We start from the raw sequence: 18559 nt of genomic DNA, 5'->3' as shown, positions 1-18559 counted from the left end.
TTCACATATTGACTAACTATTTGATTTTTTATTATTATTATAAATTGGCGTCTAAATATTATTTCAGACAAAAATTAACAAATTTTTCACACAGATGTCTAAATCTGTTTTATTGTTGCTATAAACCTATACAGTTAGAACCTTATATATTTTAACACTGGCAAAAAAAAGCTGTACAATGTAGCATTTTATCAAATCATGAAAGTAAATCATATATTGTAGTGTAGATTATCAAATTTCATTTGGAAATCTTTACAACTGTTGAAAATTTGTTTGTTTGTTTTTCCTTTGCATGCCAACTAGACTTATTATTGAATCCACTATTGTAATCAATGTGCATTGCAATAAATAAATAAAAAAATTACCCAGTTAAATACATACAAAAAATATTTTCCACTTCTTGAGAAAGTAAATGTAAAATGCGAGCACTGTTGTTACCAACGTTGTTACCATCCCCTAGCCGAAATTGAGACAAAAATATAAGTTAGAACAAAGGTTTTGTTTTAACTATTAATGTGACACATTTCCCTTTAAATAAGAAAATAACGTTCATCAATTACAGTACTGATGGATTGTGCTCCCTTTGTGAACATGTTGGCTCAGTTTTGTCAGGACATTAAGTCCTTTATAGTAAATAATATTTTATTAAATGGCTTTCGTATATTTGAACATGATAAAATAATGTAATTTATATGACCAGAGTAACAGTTTGATGAAATTTCAGTCCTCTCTCTATCACATTATGTAACAGGTGAATTCAACATTCAGCTGTCACAAATCGGCTTGGAATTTGACTTTTATTTTTATGTGTACATTCCTAATAAAATAAACGACACCATGACAAATCCACCCCCAAAAATGTCAACGCACTCTACCTCACTTATTTCATGACAGAATTAATTTAATTAGAGAAGAAATTTGGCATAATGACCTTCCTGATTAACACAGCATCAACGTGGTCATGATTTGACCTTTTTTTTTTTGTCTGCTTGTTCATGATCCAGTAAATGGTTTCTTTGTGTCTCCATAATGTGTCAAGATTGACTTTTGCTGTAAAGAAAAAAATAACTCCTCACAGAAGAACAAAAGCTTAAGAACACAAAGGGAGCAGTCAGGGGCATGAAGGTCTTTCCTCTGTGGCCTAGATTTTGTCACAATGAGAACTGTCATTTCCAAAATGTATTATTTCCATTCATGTTACATGTAGATTGCAAAGACATAATTCCCATTATTTATTATTTCTTTAAATGTATGTATAGCACTGAATGTATTTCATTTTATGCATTATTTTTTCGATGTGAACAAATAACCTGTTTTCACCGATAAGTATGAAAACTGAGTCAGCGTGTTCTGTTGCGCGTGAACATTGTAAACCTTTGTGTGCTTTGCTGGTGAACATATTGCAGGTGATATACTAAGAATAACTGTGCACATGGCAGAGGGTGGTAACGTGACATAGACAGCAATATGCAAATAAGGATTTAGCATTAATGACTGTGATTCCGAAAAGGAATTCAATCAGCTACTGATCAACTTCTTGTACTCTCTAAATGCCTTTTCCTTAGCTTTTGCTACTTCTCTTTTCGCCTTACGCCACATCTTGTGCTCTTGTCTACTTTCTTCATCTCTCTGACTATCCCAATTCCTTTTCGCCAACTTCTTTCTCCTTTCCTGAACGTCTTCCTTCCATTGTCCGGATGTCACTAGCTCTCTTCCTCACCACATCTGCAGTACTTTTCCAGTTGTCCAAAATGCCTTCCCCTCCATCCAGTGTCTCACCTGCTCACTGAATTTCACACGTCTTCCTCCTTCAGCTTCCACCATGTAATCCTTTGTTGAGCTCTGACTCTCTTCTTCTTCTTCACCTCTAATGTCATCCCTACAAACCACCATCCTATGCTGTCTAGCGACTCTCTCCTGCCACCACCTTAGTCTCCAATTTATTTTAGCTTACATCTCCCACAAAGAATGTAGTCCATCTGTGTGCACCTTCCTCCACTCTTATGTCACCCTGTACTCCTACCTTTTCTTAAAATATTTTTTCACCAGTCCACTACCATCTGTCCTTCCAGATTCCTGTCCTTGATACCATATCTACCCATTACTTCCTCATCACCTCTGTTCCCTTCACCAAAATGCCCACTGAAGTCCGCTCCTATCACCACTCTTTTATGCTTAGACACACTCTCCACCACCTCATCTAACTCACTCCAGAAATCTTCTTTCTCCTTTGTTTCATAACCTACCTGTGGGGCATATGCACTGATGATATTCATCATCGCCCCTTCAATTTCCAACTTCACACTCATCACCCTGTCGGACACTTGCTTAACCTCCAACACACTCTTCCTTTAAAATGACCCCAACACCATTTCTCTTCCTATCCTGACGATACAACTGGAGGCCACCGCCTATGATCCTGGTTTTACTTCCCTTCCACTTGGTCTCTTGCAACACAATATGTCCTCCATTCTCCTCTCCATCATATCAGCCAGCTCTCTCTTTTTACCAGCCATACTGCCAACATTCGGAGTCACAACTCATTTCCACCCTTCTAGTTTTCCTCTTCTGCCACCGTCTCTGGACACGTTCTCCTCCTCTTCTTCTTCATCCAGCAGTAACCCAATTTCCGCCAGCACCCTGTTGGGCAACGGCACCGGTCATTGTTAACATGGGCCTCGACCAATCCGGTATGGGAATTCAATTTTTACTACAACCCCTGGAAAAAATGATGGAATCACCGGCCTCGGAGGATGTTCATTCAGTTGTTTAATTTTGTAGAAAAAAAAGCAGATCACAGACATGACACAAAACTAAACTCATTTCAAATGGCATCTTTCTGGCTTTAAGAAACACTATAAGAAATCAGGAAAAAAAATTGTCAGTCAGTCAGTAACGGTTACTTTTTTAGACCAAGCAGAGGGAAAAAAATATGGAATCACTCAATTCTGAGGAAAAAATATGGAATCATGAAAAACAAAAGAACGCTCCAACACATCACTAGTATTTTGTTGCACCACCTCTGGCTTTTATAACAGCTTGCAGTCTCTGAGGCATGGACTTAATGAGTGACAAACAGTACTCTTCATCAATCTGGCTCCAACTTTCTCTGATTGCTGTTGCCAGATCAGCTTTGCAGGTTGGAGCCTTGTCATGGACCATTTTCTTCAACTTCCACCAAAGATTTTCAATTGGATTAAGATCCGGACTATTTGCAGGCCATGACATTGACCCTATGTGTCTTTTTGCAAGGAATGTTTTCACAGTTTTTGCTCTATGGCAAGATGCATTATCATCTTGAAAAATGATTTCATCATCCCCAAACATCCTTTCAATTGATGGGATAAGAAAAGTGTCCAAAATATCAACGTAAACTTGTGCATTTATTGATGATGTAATGACAGCCATCTCCCCAGTGCCATTATCTGACATGCAGCCCCATGTCATCGACTGTGGAAATTTACATGTTCTCTTCAGGCAGTCATCTTTATAAATCGCATTGGAACAGCACCAAACAAAAATTCAAGCATCATCACCTTGCCCAATGCAGATTCGAGATTCATCACTGAATATGACTTTCATACAGTCATCCACAGTCCACGATTGCTTTTCCTTAGCCCATTATAACCTTGTTTTTTTCTGTTTAGGTGTTAATGATAGCTTTCGTTTAGCTTTTCTGTATGTAAATCCCATTTCCTTTAGGTGGTTTCTTACAGTTCGGTCACAGACATTGACTCGAGTTTCCTCCCATTCGTTCCTCATTTGTTTTGTTGTGCATTTTCGATTTTTGAGACATACTGCTTTAAGTTTTCTGTCTTGACACTTTGATGTCTTCCTTGGTCTACCAGTATGTTTGCCTTTAACAACCTTCCCATGTTGTTTGTATTTGGTCCAGAGTTTAGACACAGCTGACTGTGAACAACCAACATCTTTTGCAACATTGCGTGATGATTTACTCTCTTTTAAGAGTTTGATAATCCTCTCCTTTGTTTCAATTGACATCTCTCGTGTTGGAGCCATGATTCATGTCAGTCCACTTGATGCAACAGCTCTCCAAGGTGTGATCACTCCTTTTTAGATGCAGACTAATGAGCAGATCTGATTTGATACAGGTGTTAGTTTTGGGGATGAAAATTTACAGGGTGATTCCATAATTTTTTCCTCGGAATTGAGTGAGTCCATATTTTTTTTCCCTCTGCTTGGTCTAAAAAAGTAACCATTACTGACTGCCACAATTTTTTTCTTGATTTCTTATAGTGTTTCTTAAAGCCATAAAGTTGCCATTTGAAATGACTTTAGTTTCGTGTCATGTCTGTGATCTGCTTTTTTTCTACAAAATTAAACAACTGAATGAACATCCTCCGAGGCCGGTGATTCCGTAATTTTTGCCAGGGGTTGTATGCATCTCTATTTTGCTTCATTTTACACCGGATGCCCTTCCTGATGAAACCCCACTCATTTGTCTGGGCTTGGGACCAGCACTTATACTGGCTGCACGCCCCATGTGCCTGAGTTCAACATTTAATAATAATCACAAAAAAAAAATTAAAATGAAGGAAGAGAACATATTGTACCTCCTCAAGTGACGGTTAAATCTGTCAAATAAATAAATAAAGTCAAATTGGTGCTGAATTCTCAAATATTCCAGTTGATTTCAATGTGTGAAGCACCTTGCAATGTTGGAATTGTTTCTTAAGGTTAATCACAGAACTCTGTACAATTTAAATATCTTCATAGTGCTGCAGCTAAGAGAATATTTACAGCAAAATCATGCAAATGGTGATACAAGCATCAAATTTGGTAAATACTCAGGCGGCCAGGTGGGGGTCAATTGAAGAATTACACAGGGGTCAAAATTAGAAATACTCCTATCAAATTGAAAACTACACTACATTATTTGTCTGATCATAACGATTCCAAAAAGTATAGCTTGGATTATTTATGACTGAATGTTCAGGAGTTATGGGGTAAAAACAACAAAAATGGTGGCAAAGGTCAGTTTCAGTTTGTACATGGGTAAAAAGTTAAAGTTGCTCCAATTTTGGGAAAAAAAGTGATGCAAATTATTAGTTGCATTAACAGGGTTTTAAAAAGGAATAAGCATGTATCATGCTTAGTTATGTTACAGGGTAACATATGTCACGTCATAGAATCCAGTAGACGTTGACCTTGTTTAACCTTTACTTTGGTGTTTATAAAATAAGTAGCTAACATTTTTCAAGGGTGGTAACAAATTATGCAAAGTTTCTATAATGATTTTAATTGAAAGTGCAGGAAATTAAAATGAGAAAGTTTTCTGAATAATTATGTTTATTATTTGGCACAGCTGGTGTCATGTTTTACAACTGGCAAGGCTGAAGTATTTCCTTTGTTCAGAGCTTGTCTGGTTACCAGGGACTTATTAATGGTGATATCAATGTCTACTGTTCATTGTTTTTTAAATAATATCCCTAATTTCTCCAATAATGTTAGTCCTATCAACTTTACGTTTTCACAGCATTCATCCTTGACCCAAAATACATAAGTAAACCAAATGGCAAATATCAGCTCTCCCCAGTTTCTCTGATCATTGAAGGTCCACACGCATGCACGTACACAGAGGCCACTTGGCTTTTAATATATAGATAAAGGACAGACAAGAGATGATTGTTAATCTGTTATTTGTTTAATAATGCCAAATGTGCTTTGCTCTGAGAAAGCAAGAACAAAAACAGGTGACATAGTTAGCTGGTGATTGTTCTTACGGTAATCACAAATTGTTTGCATTTAAGTTACAGTTTAGTGTTCCTTTAGATGCTTGCACAAAATAATCTGCATGCACATAAACCGATCAAAAACACATTTACACAACACTACAGTGCATTCAAAAGGCACCTGTTCCCCAAAATACAGGCATTTTCCTACAGGTGTTAAAAACTAAAGTATATCACTTACATGTACAGATTCTATAGTAACACGGAACCTTTGGGGGACAGATGAGACACATTCAGGGAATAACAAATTTATTTCCTATTTATTTTCTAACATAAAACAGTCACACAATAGAATGTAAAACACACTTCTCAGGTAAAGTCAAGTTGATGCTGAAGTTTTACAAAGGCGGCCAGAGGATTCATGCAGTACAGTACAGTTAGGGGCCCCTTTCTGTGGGGACTTTTAAACATTGAGGGCTCAGAATTGCTTGTCTGTATGTTTCTTGCCAAGTTCAGTTTCAACACCACAAAAAAATGAAGTGATTTTATCCTATACTACGATTTACCACATTCTCTTTTAAATAACATACAGTACATATCTGGTCTTCAACATGCGATGAGCGCCATTCATTGAATAAATAATAATAATAATGGATCCCAATCTTTGTTTCTTTCACATAGATTTGAAAAAACTGCATGGAACTCTGCAGGGTTATGTGCATAATTTAATGAAGCACTAAATAAATTGTAACTAGTGACCCCCCGCCATCAAGTATTGATATAGATTCAAATGTTTATCATCACACAACATTTTTCTTCCATGTCAAAAATGTCAGAGACGGGCACATTCAGAGTGTCTTCACATTAACTATGCGAGACTGGAGTCTGCAGCATCCCCTCTAATCAGCACAGCAACCCATCAAACCTCCAGCTGTCTTTGCAATGTGCACTTTAGCAAACAGTGTACACATAAAAGTCAACATTTTTCACAATTCTACACAAATGTATTCTGCCAACAGTGCATGGGGGAGGGGGGAATATCTAAACAGCAAGTGCTTTTAATGACATAATTTACAGTAAAAATAAAGGCAGTTACTTGTTTGACAGCTATCCAGTGATGCATTATTATCAGCTTTAATTTTCAATTTATTTTGGTAGTAGAATGTATTCAGGTGTTTTCTCCCATGCTGTACGTTAAGAAAACTGAATTAGTGAAAACCAGTCTCTCATTTATGTTGCGCTACAGAAAGTTAATTGTTTATTCCCAACCTCTGTGACACACAAAAAATTAAGTAACTTATCAGGATTTCTGTGTTTTTAAGTATTTATACTATTTTTCTAAAGGTAAAACAGTACAGGGAAAAAAGGGTACTACGTAATTCAGGTTTCTAAAATAACCGTCACAGAACAAAACGGTCAAGCAGAAAAGAGACTGTTTATGTCCATGTATGTGGAATTCATAGTCTAAGTTTATCTCAACACTAAAGACAAGAATTAGCTCATTTAATACAAAAAAGACATGTCTAAAGGTAGGAGACACTGAGTGGCTATAACAGAATCCAATAGCACCTTGCTGTGATTATTCTTGCAGTGTATCGCAGCACTAACATGAAAGTTTTTGTTTAAAAAAAATCTAGCAAGGTTAAATTCTTGATCTTTTTGCAGAAATGGTGTTGCCATTTTGAATTTTGGTGGAAATCCAATGAGACTGCATGTATTGTAGCCACAGAAAATAAAAAATATGGATACAATACAGGTAACCGTTGCATGGTGCCACTGGATTAATGGTAGAAGTAGGACTGCAACAGTATTTATACACTGTCATAGCTGCTCAGAGTGTCAGACCACCGCTGTGCAAAAACGTCTATCATGGCGCATCATCGCATCGGTGATGACTGACACCAGTGTGCCACCCACCTCTAAAGCCTACAAACAGGCAACATTATGCACATTTGTGTTGAAGTAGTCGTGATTGGTTGGATAGAATGAAACATGATATTTATGGTGGCTAGAACATTAATAATTACATCATACTTTCAAATTGTGGAAATGAATTGGGTGTCTACTTAAGTTTTGTAAAAACACACATTTTCTAAAAATTTACCAATATCTTAAATAAGCAGCTCAAGTGATCTGCTTTTAACACAAAGGGTTCCTGGTGAAACACCATTTGTGCCCATTCTCCATGTAACGTGGAGGGGTAAACAGTCAGTGTAAATCCTGTGCCAAATTAAAAATACGGATCCATTTTGGACCTTGAGTAAATAAGAGGAGACAAGCTAAGAGAAATAATGTTAAATAAATAGGCTAACACTTAACAGCACTAACCATGATGCTTGTTATGACAATGTTGCCTTCACTGAAACTGGAGCTTATTTCAGACAGAGTGGAAAGAACTGAGTTGCAAAAAAAAAAAAAAAAATTGGCTTCACATCACAGCTTTACCATTGCTATCACCAATTTCCCCCATCTACTGTACAAAATGCACATCTACAATCAAAGTGTTTTGCAGCTCATTACCATCTGAACTTTAGAGGATGTGGTGGCTGGTGTTAAGGATTGCAGTTACTGCTCTATGTAACATTCACTGAAACGTTAAAAGTATAATGTAAACAGAAATCAAGCTCACTCCTTCAAATCCTTTGACAGACCAAGTAAATGAAAGCACTTGGATACCAGCGATTTGAATGCACTTATTGTAAAAGCTTTGTTATAGGCTTATTCTACGGCAGACTTTCTAGAGGTACATCTTGCGAAAATTTGGCACAGATAAACTAATTTGCTGCTCATTATTTCGATGTCTCAAAATGGATACGGCACAGTATAACTGACCCTAAATTCTCTGCAAGGAATGTTCAAATTTGATGAGTATTTTTGCAATTGAAACTCAGATGACCACACATTATGTGGACGATGCCGTTCCTCGAGAGTCAACAGCTATTTCTATCGGATGTTGGTTACAGTATTAAATTAGTTGCTGAATTATGAGACACATTCAGGGTTCCAACATTTTAAGGAAAGACAGATTTACATCTTTTTTTTAATGCCAGTTGGAATTAAATTGAAGACCAACATTTCAATAACCGTGCATCATGTCTGTCTCGCTGAAGGTGTGTCTCTGCTCTGAGTATTTCAGCAACAAACTAGAGACTTAATGGTTCTGCTATACTGCGTTATGAGAGACTTTGAATTATAAATAGATATTGGCTTTTATTTTTATGTTTCTATCTCAATGTCAGACGAAAACATGACTAAAATCCTACTTTCCATGTCTTGGCATTTTTAAGACTTTTGAAAGTGATTTCAAAACCAATAAAGTCCTTATTTTTAAATGAACAAATTCAATGCCGTTTTAAGAATCCACAGCAACCCTGACATTGTTATGGCCTAAATCAGGGGTGGGCAATCATGTGCCATGAAGGGCCGAAACACTGCAGGTTTTCCTTTCTACCAATCACCTCAGCAGCTGATTTCATTAAAGATCAGGTGTCTCAGCAGGTGATTTCATTGACTATCAGGTGTTTATGTTCAGAGGAGAAGCTCATCAGCACCCACCTGCTGAGGTGACTGGTTGCAAGGAAAACCTGCACTGTCTCGGCCCTCGTTGCCCACCCCTGGCCTAAATGCAGGTATTTCTATTCAAAATTAGCTTCAAAGTCTGTAGACTCTCCGTTACCGGTATTGTAGTGGAGTGTGAAAGGAATACAGCAGTGTTACAAACAAGAAGAAAGCACATTTGTTCGTAGTTATATTTACAGTTATAAGATGGATATTTTGCTTGTTTTCTGCATTTAAAAAAACCAGCTTGCTTTGCTTGGACTGCTGTAAAAGGGACTTGTATTTACTAACCTGTTGGAGTACATTTAATAATTACAATTATTATATTAAAACCACTCAATTTCACTGCATAATTTCAAAAAACAGAATGACTTCAAGATGTACTGCTATAAGAATAGTAACTATTTTGTTTTTCTTTCATAAGCTGCACAGTTCTAAGATGGTGGGTGGTGGGGGTCACAGACTGTAACAAAAGGGAAGACTGGCCTCAAGTCGCTTCTGGCTAGAAACAGTTAGTGGCTTTCATGTGAAGGCACTTCCTGGTAAAGCTTTCCACAGAGTAGCACCTGGGATTGTTTCGAAGTAGCCAGTAGAAGCCCTTGGGATGGAAGCAGCCTAGAGTCCAGAGGTGTCCAGGTCACAGCAGTGTGAAACCTAAGATGTACTGTAGAAGCTTGTTCCGATTGGCCTGAGGTAGAAAGGTGCTGCTCAGCTCCAGAGTGGTCACCAGATTCTCTCTTTTCTCCTTCAGAACCTACAAGCAGGATGCAGATCTTAATTCTTCCTGGAGGTCCCTACCAAGTGTTTGGTTAAATTTTGCAATCAACACATTAAACATAATCTATTAACACATACTTACCCCCAGCTCTTTGAATGTCCTTACTGTGTTTTTAACCAGGTAATGAGTTGCACTTTCACCTGAAAGACACGGGAAATTAAATGGTTGTTCTCCAATTAATACATTTTCCTTCAATCTCCTGTTTCAAAAGGGACTAATTTCTGCTGCAGGAGTTGTCTTTATCCACATCCAATGAATACTAATTCAAAGCTTTTCATTCCAAACCACTGTTAGCCTGATGGGCACCTCCAAAAATAGAAATTACACATCGAGATGACAGAGACCGCACGGGCTGTGATTGGTGTACTAACTGCATAATTTCTGGAATCTCACATTTCTGGTTTCGCAATCGACGACTGTCATGGGATATTAGGCCAGTCTCCACAAAAGAGATCACACCCCCTACTGTTCTGGCAGTGAATTTCACTGTGACACATACCAATCCAGACGAAGAACATCGAAAGAGTCACGACTCCGTTGAAGCGAATGCATGGCCGCAGAGTTACGGAGTAGTAAAAGCATAAAAAGGTCTATAGTGGGAAGACTAAAGTTAAAGGACAGATCGGGTGTGTAGCAGCTGCATTTTTCTCTGTAGCAGTTGTTTTAAATCTGGTTCAGAAAATTGAACAGTGCAATCTTAAGCAACGCCGTTAATCGTCATCGGCTCTTGTGGAGCTGCTCAATGGTCAACAGATCAGACTGGGATTGTACTGTGAAGCGCCTAGGTGCGTGGCAAGTATGCACAAGCCTGAAAACAGGACAGTGGTCTCACTGCAATGATCTTGTATAAATAAAGTTTAAAACAAATAGGAGGAGGGCAGCATGTATGTTTTTAGCTATAGTTAACCCAAAGTTGTCAATAAAGGTGGATGATTATCTGTATTGTACATGAGGAAACAGAGCAGTATTACCATAAGCAGCCACATCTCTCTCTGTGCGAGTGAGCAGGTATTTGAAGAGTTTGTGGGTGTACTCGGACTCTGTCATGGGTTGATTCAGACCGTGGACAAAGATCGCAGCCCCGCTGTAGGCTTCCAGCACCGGGCCAAGCAGTTGCTGCAGAAAGGCAAAGAACTCCTGGTGCTCTGTGGATACGCTCACCTGATGAGAAGGAACAGAATGTTTGGACCAGTTTACATTTGTGACGTTCTCTACAAATTACTGGTGTGTGGTGATGTTCTGCCGGACAGAATAAATAAGCGCCTCCACTCTATGAATATCACAATAGCGAACCTTTAGGTAGCGGTCTCGCTGCTCCTCTCCAAAGTCACTGTCCTCATCCTCTTCATCACTTCTCCAAGAAAGAGGATCAGGGAACTTTTTGGGCCAGGGATCTTCTGTGGGACTGGGACTCAGTTCCTCTTGATCCTCCTAACACCACAAACACAGATACGACCACATTAGACAAAGGGTCAAGGAAAGAGCTACTACTAAATATTACCTACCAACAAAACAATTTTCCATCGCTGCCAACGGTATTACACAGGAACGTCACTACAGCAACTGTTAAGTATTATTTCTGTCAAGTCTGTGAACTGACCTCTGCTACGTACAGAACTCCATACTGTATGAGCCGCATCACTGCATCATGAAAGACCTGGTAAATAGTCTGACAGGGCTGTGTGACAGAGAGGAGGAGAAAACAGGACACTGAGAAACATGAAACTTGGTGTCAACCTTCAAAATAAGAACAACTAACATTCACTCAAATACTGAAGTCAACTAATCTATCAGTCTAACAACTAACGTACAGTATCACTGCTGTATCTTGCACTTCTCGGCTGATGACTTGTTGACATATTTATGTCATCATTAAGATTATACAGAATAATATGAAAAGCATCTAAAACATTGATTTGAATAGTGAAAGTATGGTTTGCAGCCACCTGGTGGGCTGTGAAAGGTCACAATACATATTGGAGTTTAAATTACATACATATTCTTCATTTATCTCACTCACACACACACACACTTTTCCATTTTTGTCTCGTGTGATGATCAAAACTGTGATTAAAGGTTCAGATTTTAAAATGGGCTGCTATGTTTTTAAATTTTGAATGACTGGTCTAAAATATAATTGGACCATCAGGAGTGACAAGACACTTTAAAATACACAATAAATGTGTAAACAAACAAACAAACTGCAAAAGTATTTGTCAAACTGGAAATGACACAGAAATGTCTTCATAAGCAGAAAATGATTTGCCACAGTAGCAAATGGATTAACAGCTGGTCCACAATTTCGTCAAACTGTTTTTATTATTATTATTATTAGAGAACTAATACCAATGACTCCATGCAGTGCTTGGTTTTATTCCTATGACTGAAATTCCACACAATTTAGGCTGCTTCAGAATTCCTTAGCCTAGAGGTGTAAAGTTTACCAAGTCTATAAAGATGATGGACAACAGCAGAACTTACTGATGCCACAGCCACCTCGTTGATGAGAAAATGGGAGAGCCCAGCAGCCTTAAGTATGAGTCTCTCCTGACTGAGAGGGAGACAACTGGGGTTGTCAGGCTGGTGATCAGACTCTGACTCCATGACCATCTCCCGCTGCAATGCCAGGACACTGCAGGCTGAAACATGAAGGAATGTGTTGGAGAAAAATCTGAAACATTTAGCCTCAAGGGACACTGGAATTCACCTGATGGTTTCAAAGAAATTAAAAGCAAATTCTATCCAAAAAAATGCAGCTTAAAACAATGGTCACATTAATATGAAGTCCTGCACAGTAAATTTTGCTGAGTAAAATTTACACTAACAGGATAACATTTGGTCCCAGTCTAAATAGGGCAAAATACACTATTATAGAGTGAAATCAGCTCTACCGTTTTGTCAAATCAAGTGTTTCTACTCCAATAAAAGTTGATTTTAGAGTATATTTAACTCTATTTGGACTGGGACCAAATGTTATCCCAACAGAGTAATTTTTACTCTGCAAAATTTACTTTGTGCATTGAGGGAAGCTTTTGCTTTTTTGAGGACTACCAGAAGGATTTTACAACAACCAATCCGTTTGCTCAATTTACCTATAATTGCATCAGAAATGAAGACATGGAAAAGGCCATTGCTGTAGAAGTTGAGCTCAAAAAGTGCTGGTACAGTGTGGCTCGGTGAGATGGTGAATTCGCCATTGCGATTTGCACCGCTAGTCACATTGACACAGTTTTCTAACAGATGGAGGGCTCTCATAACCACATCCTCGGAGTTGCCTGAAAAGCCCAGGTCAAAGTCCCGTGACAGAATCTCCTCCTTCATGTTGAAGAAGTCTTCCACCAGCTTTGATAGTGCCACCCCCTGCACCAAAGTGGAGGAAAATATAAACAAGGATAAAGAAATATTTAGCACATTCTAGAAGTACGAGCCTCCTCTCAATGTGTAGCACTAGCAAATTCTTCAGGACAAACACATTAATAAATAAAAATCCAAAGCAAAAACAAAAAACTTTTTCCCCACTGTTACCCACTTATAACACTATGCCTGCAGAGGGCACCATCACAAAGGAAAGTCAAGCTCTTTAATAAACGATGCAGAGGAATATATGATATTGGAATCACTTCTCACATAATGACAAAGCACAATAGGCAAAAGGTAGATTAACAAAAGGACAAAAAAAGGAGTAAGTGTGCGTAATGGGGCAGGAGGAACACAACAGATAAGGGGAAAGGAAGAGAAGCAGGACAGGAAATAAAGCGTATCATGGGTCAGTCAACTGGACTCACCTTTCTGTGTCTGTACAGCAACAGACAGGCTACAATGTGGGTCGACATTATCGCTGATGACTTATTAGCAGCTGTGGAAGACAAAAAAAAGCAAACAATTGAGCAAACAATATCAAAACCTATACCATAATTCAGGGGTGTACATCATTCTAAAAACGATATGTATAACTAGATACATGGAATATCATACAATTCAGGGACTATATATATTTTTTAAAATGGAACAACATGATTTGGTGCATTCTGAGGTATTGGGCATACACCAGAACAGGGAGCAAAAATGTGCATTCAACCTTGTGCCTAAATGGACTTTAAAGTTCTGAACCCGTGAACTTCTCGTATTGGCCTCCTTGAAGACATGAAAGTAGAGTAGGCGTATAACAACTTAACAAATTCATAATGTTAAAATCTAAAAACTTGCGACTGTTGTGACAGGCTCTGGCTCCAGTCCCAGTCCCCACCCCAACCCTTGATTGGGGTAAGCGGGGTATAGAAAATAAGTGAATAAGGTTACAATCATAGCATCTAACGGTTAATTTACTTTAAAACTGATTTCTGATGTTTGCAAATTAAAAAAATGTTCAAAACTCTGCCAAAGAAATTTCACTTTATTAAATGTGAATGATGTAAGTCTCCAATGCCAAATATCAATAGAAGCAAGTTACATTTACTAATAAATGGGACAAATGCACACATTCATTACAATATAAGACAACCCACACTATTATACATATATATAAATTTTACATGTATTCAATAAAAGTGGAATTTCTATGTAGTGATTTAAAATAAGGTTGATCCCAAATATGTATAATGTTCAGTCAGGGGTGGCCAAGTTCGGTCCTCGAGAGCTACCTTCCTGACACTCTTAGTTGTCTCCCTGCTCCAACACACCTGAATCCAATGAAAGACTCGTTAGCAGACTTTTAATTGGATTCAGGTGTGTTGGAGCAGGGAGACAACTAAGAGTGTCAGGAAGGTAGCTCTCGAGGACCGAACTTGGCCACCCCTGCTTTAGGTATATTTAAGGCGTGCCATTTTCAACTGATGAGCAGGTTTTAAAACATCCCAAATAAAAACTTCTGTTCATCTCTCAAAAGAAATGAACACATCTTCTGTGTTTGTGTCTTAAGACGAGATACCAGAGATCATCTTAAGCACAGTGCACATCCGTGAGTGTAATATTAGCAAACTGTAACCATGGTGCCGGCTGCACTCCTCCCCTCTTCTTCCCTTTGTCCTATTGGCTGAAAATAACATGCCACCCAGCTGTAGACACTGTAATTGGTTGAGGATTAAAAAAAAAAATAAAAATAAAAAAATCGAGCTAGTGCAGGAGAATGCAGCTGAATGAGATGGGAACAATCGGTATGTGTTGTGCTCACCCAAGGGCAAAAAGCGCTGAGGTGAGAAGTAGATGGACTGATGCTGTGTTAGATTTCAGCTACTGAAGACAATAAGATGGGTAGAATTTCATGAGCGCTACAGCAAGCAGGTGCGGCTCTGACACAGAATGACAAGAACATTCAGCTAAGCTGAAAGGAGACACATATAGATATATTTGTTTTTAATACAAATTAAAGGTGAATGAATAAATCATGATACGTTTGCATAAATGTGATATCCTTCTGGGATCATACGGTTAGCTACATGCGATCTCTTTTTATCCCTGGGCAGCTGTGAGGCCAGAAAGGGGATAAACAAATACATTCCATCCATGTGTCAGTCACTCTTTCTTGTACACATAACTTGAACAAAATGTAATGATTTTATTGGACCACTGAACATTCCAAAATGAGTGTTCCCCAGACAATTTCATTTTTGATTACTATTTGGTTTCATGACGACCCTCTACGGACTACACACCTAGTACTGATTACTGTAATTTATTATCTCCATAAGAATTATTAGTAACAAAACCTACTGTGAACCAACAAACCCATTATTTAAGTATTTTGAAATTCTGGGACTTGGTTGATTTTTTTTTTTCCCCCTCTCTCTTTCCTGCGCTTCATGAAGTGGAGAAAGCATTTTGGAACAGTCTAAAAGGTAATTAATTGTAATGTTTATATTGTAATAGCTTGGTAAAACAGTTGCATGTTCATTCCTTCTTATGAGCATCTGTAAAAGTATGTTTATGATAGATTTATTTCATAATTGATCAGATGAGCTGCGCTGTGATACGGTGCACTGACGCAATGACTCACACTCACACGCAGTGTTTTTAATTGTTTACGCAATGTTCACGTAATTAAGGCGTGACAGAGATTTTGAACATTTCAAAATTTTCTATGCGCACTTGCACGGCTATGCACAGTTTACAATGAGATTACTCTCCTGCATGTCAGAGATCAAAGTCATGCAAGTGTCAGTCTCCACAAGGCACAAAACACGAGTAAGGTTTAAATCTTACCCATCAGTGAGCAAGCACATTGGCAACAGTGTAAAGAATAAACTTTTCTGATTGTACAACCCCTGGCAAAAATTATGGAATCACCGGCCTCGGAGGATGTTCATTCAGTTGTTTAATTTTGTAGAAAAAAGCAGATCACAGACATGACACAAAACTAAAGTAATTTCAAATGGCAACTTTCTGGCTTTAAGAAACACTATAAGAAATCAGGAAAAAAAATTGTGGCAGTCAGTAACGGTTACTTTTTTTAGATCAAGCAGAGGGAAAAAAATATGAAATCACTCAGTTCTGAGGAAAAAATTATGGAATCATGAAAAACAAAAGAACGCTCCAACACATCATTAGTATTTTGTTGCACCACCTCTGGCTTTTATAACAGCTTGCAGTCTCTGAGGCATGGACTTAATGAGTGACAAACAGTACTCTTCATCAATCTGGCTCCAACTTTCTCTGATTGCTGTTGCCAGATCAGCTTTGCAGGTTGGAGCCTCGTCATGGACCATTTTCAACTTCCACCAAAGATTTTCAATTAGATTAAGATCTGGACTATTTGCAGGCCATCACATTGACCCTATGTGTCTTTTTGCAAGGAATGTTTTCACAGTTTTCGCTCTATGGCAAGATGCATTATCATCTTGAAAAATGATTTCATCATCCCCAAACATCCTTTCAATTGATGGGATAAGAAAAGTGTCAAAATATCAACGTAAACTTGTGCATTTATTGATGATGTAATGACAGCCATCTCCCCAGTGCCTTTACCTGACATGCAGCCCCATATCATCAATGACTGTGGAAATTTACATGTTCTCTTCAGGCAGTCATCTTTATAAATCTAATTGGAACGGCACCAAACAAAAGTTCCAGCATCATCACCTTGCCCAATGCAGATTCGAGATTCATCACTGAATATGACTTTCATCCAGTCATCCACAGTCCACGATTGCTTTTCCTTAGCCCATTGTAACCTTGTTTTTTTCTGTTTAGGTGTTAATGATGGCTTTCGTTTAGCTTTTCTGTATGTAAATCCCATTTACTTTAGACGGTTTCTTATAGTTCGGTCACAGACGTTGACTCCAGTTTCCTCCCATTCGTTCCTCATTTGTTTTGTTGTGCATTTTCGATTTTTGAGACATATTGCTTTAAGTTTTCTATCTTGACGCTTTGATGTCTTCCTTGGTCTACCAGTATGTTTGCCTTTAACAACCTTCCCATGTTGTTTGTATTTGGTCCAGAGTTTAGACACAGCTGACTGTGAACATCTTTTGCAACATTGCGTGATGATTTACCCTCTTAAGAGTTTGATAATCCTCTCCTTTGTTTCAATTGACATCTCTCATGTTGGAGCCATGATTCATGTCAGTCCACTTGGTGCAACAGCTCTCCAAGGTGTGATCACTCCTTTTTAGATGCAGACTAACGAGCAGATCTGATTTGATGCAGATATTAGTTTTGGGGATGAAAATTTACAGGGTGATTCCATAATTTTTTCCTCAGAATTGAGTGAGTCCATATTTTTTTCCCCTCTGCTTGGTCTAAAAAAGTAACCGTTACTGACTGCCACAATTATTTTTCCTGATTGATTATAGTGTTTCTTAAAGCCAGAAAGTTGCCATTTGAAATGACTTTAGTTTTGTGTCATGTCTGTGATCTGCTTTTTTTCTACAAAATTAAACAACTGAATGAACTTCCTCCGAGGCCGGTGATTCCATAATTATTGCCAGGGGTTGTACATGTAGGAAGAAACTTTATGCAGCCCAGACGCAGTACTGTTATAGCCAAAACTAGCAAAAGAAAAGCGCTACAAAGAATTGTCAGAAGATGCACTGCCAGAACTGTTGCTTCACTGCAATATTTTTGTCAGTTAGCCACAAAAAACATTAATACAGGGTCGACATAAATTGTAAATCTTCCAGTTTAAAATTTTAAAGAAGAACAGCCAATATTCTGCCCAAATCTCAGCATGCTTACATCAGCAGCACAGTGGGTTGCTTTTATTTCCAAATATAGCATCAGAACATGAAGGACAAGCGTCAGTAAAATCGAATGCCATGGTACAAATTACCAGCGGGAACACTCGGAGCATGAGTGTACCTTTGTGTTTTTTAATACTACAATGTAGTAACAAAATACTGACTTTGAAGTAAACAGATGGGGAGATCATTTATATCTCTGATGATGATTTATGTCTAAATACTGTATTGTCCAGAGTATATGTCACACCTGGAGTATAAGTCACAGGACCTCCCAAACTTTAAGGAAAAAAAAAAAAAAAAAAAAACTAGAAGCATTCAGAGAGTGCAAACCTCCGCCAAGGCCATGGGGTCACTGA

At 38.2% G+C, this 18559-nt stretch overlaps 1 protein-coding gene across 1 annotated transcript in view; it reads right to left on the bottom strand.

The window, feature by feature from the left end:
* Positions 1–9488: 9488 nt before the first annotated feature.
* gpam (glycerol-3-phosphate acyltransferase, mitochondrial) overlaps positions 9489–18559 on the bottom strand; it is a 51028-nt gene continuing 41957 nt past the window's right edge. The window contains exons 14-21 of the mRNA XM_034193325.1: positions 13815–13885; positions 13122–13389; positions 12511–12668; positions 11630–11707; positions 11323–11460; positions 11001–11190; positions 10111–10169; positions 9489–10005 (exon numbers count right to left, since the gene is read on the bottom strand). Coding sequence (XP_034049216.1) covers positions 9889–10005; positions 10111–10169; positions 11001–11190; positions 11323–11460; positions 11630–11707; positions 12511–12668; positions 13122–13389; positions 13815–13885 — 1079 coding nt within the window. The 3' untranslated portion in view covers positions 9489–9888. The remainder of the gene's footprint in view (positions 10006–10110; positions 10170–11000; positions 11191–11322; positions 11461–11629; positions 11708–12510; positions 12669–13121; positions 13390–13814; positions 13886–18559) is intronic.

Source organism: Thalassophryne amazonica, chromosome 18 (genome assembly GCF_902500255.1).
Source record: "Thalassophryne amazonica chromosome 18, fThaAma1.1, whole genome shotgun sequence".
NCBI classification, from domain to species: domain Eukaryota; kingdom Metazoa; phylum Chordata; class Actinopteri; order Batrachoidiformes; family Batrachoididae; genus Thalassophryne; species Thalassophryne amazonica.
This window is presented reverse-complemented; position numbering and strand designations above follow the sequence as displayed.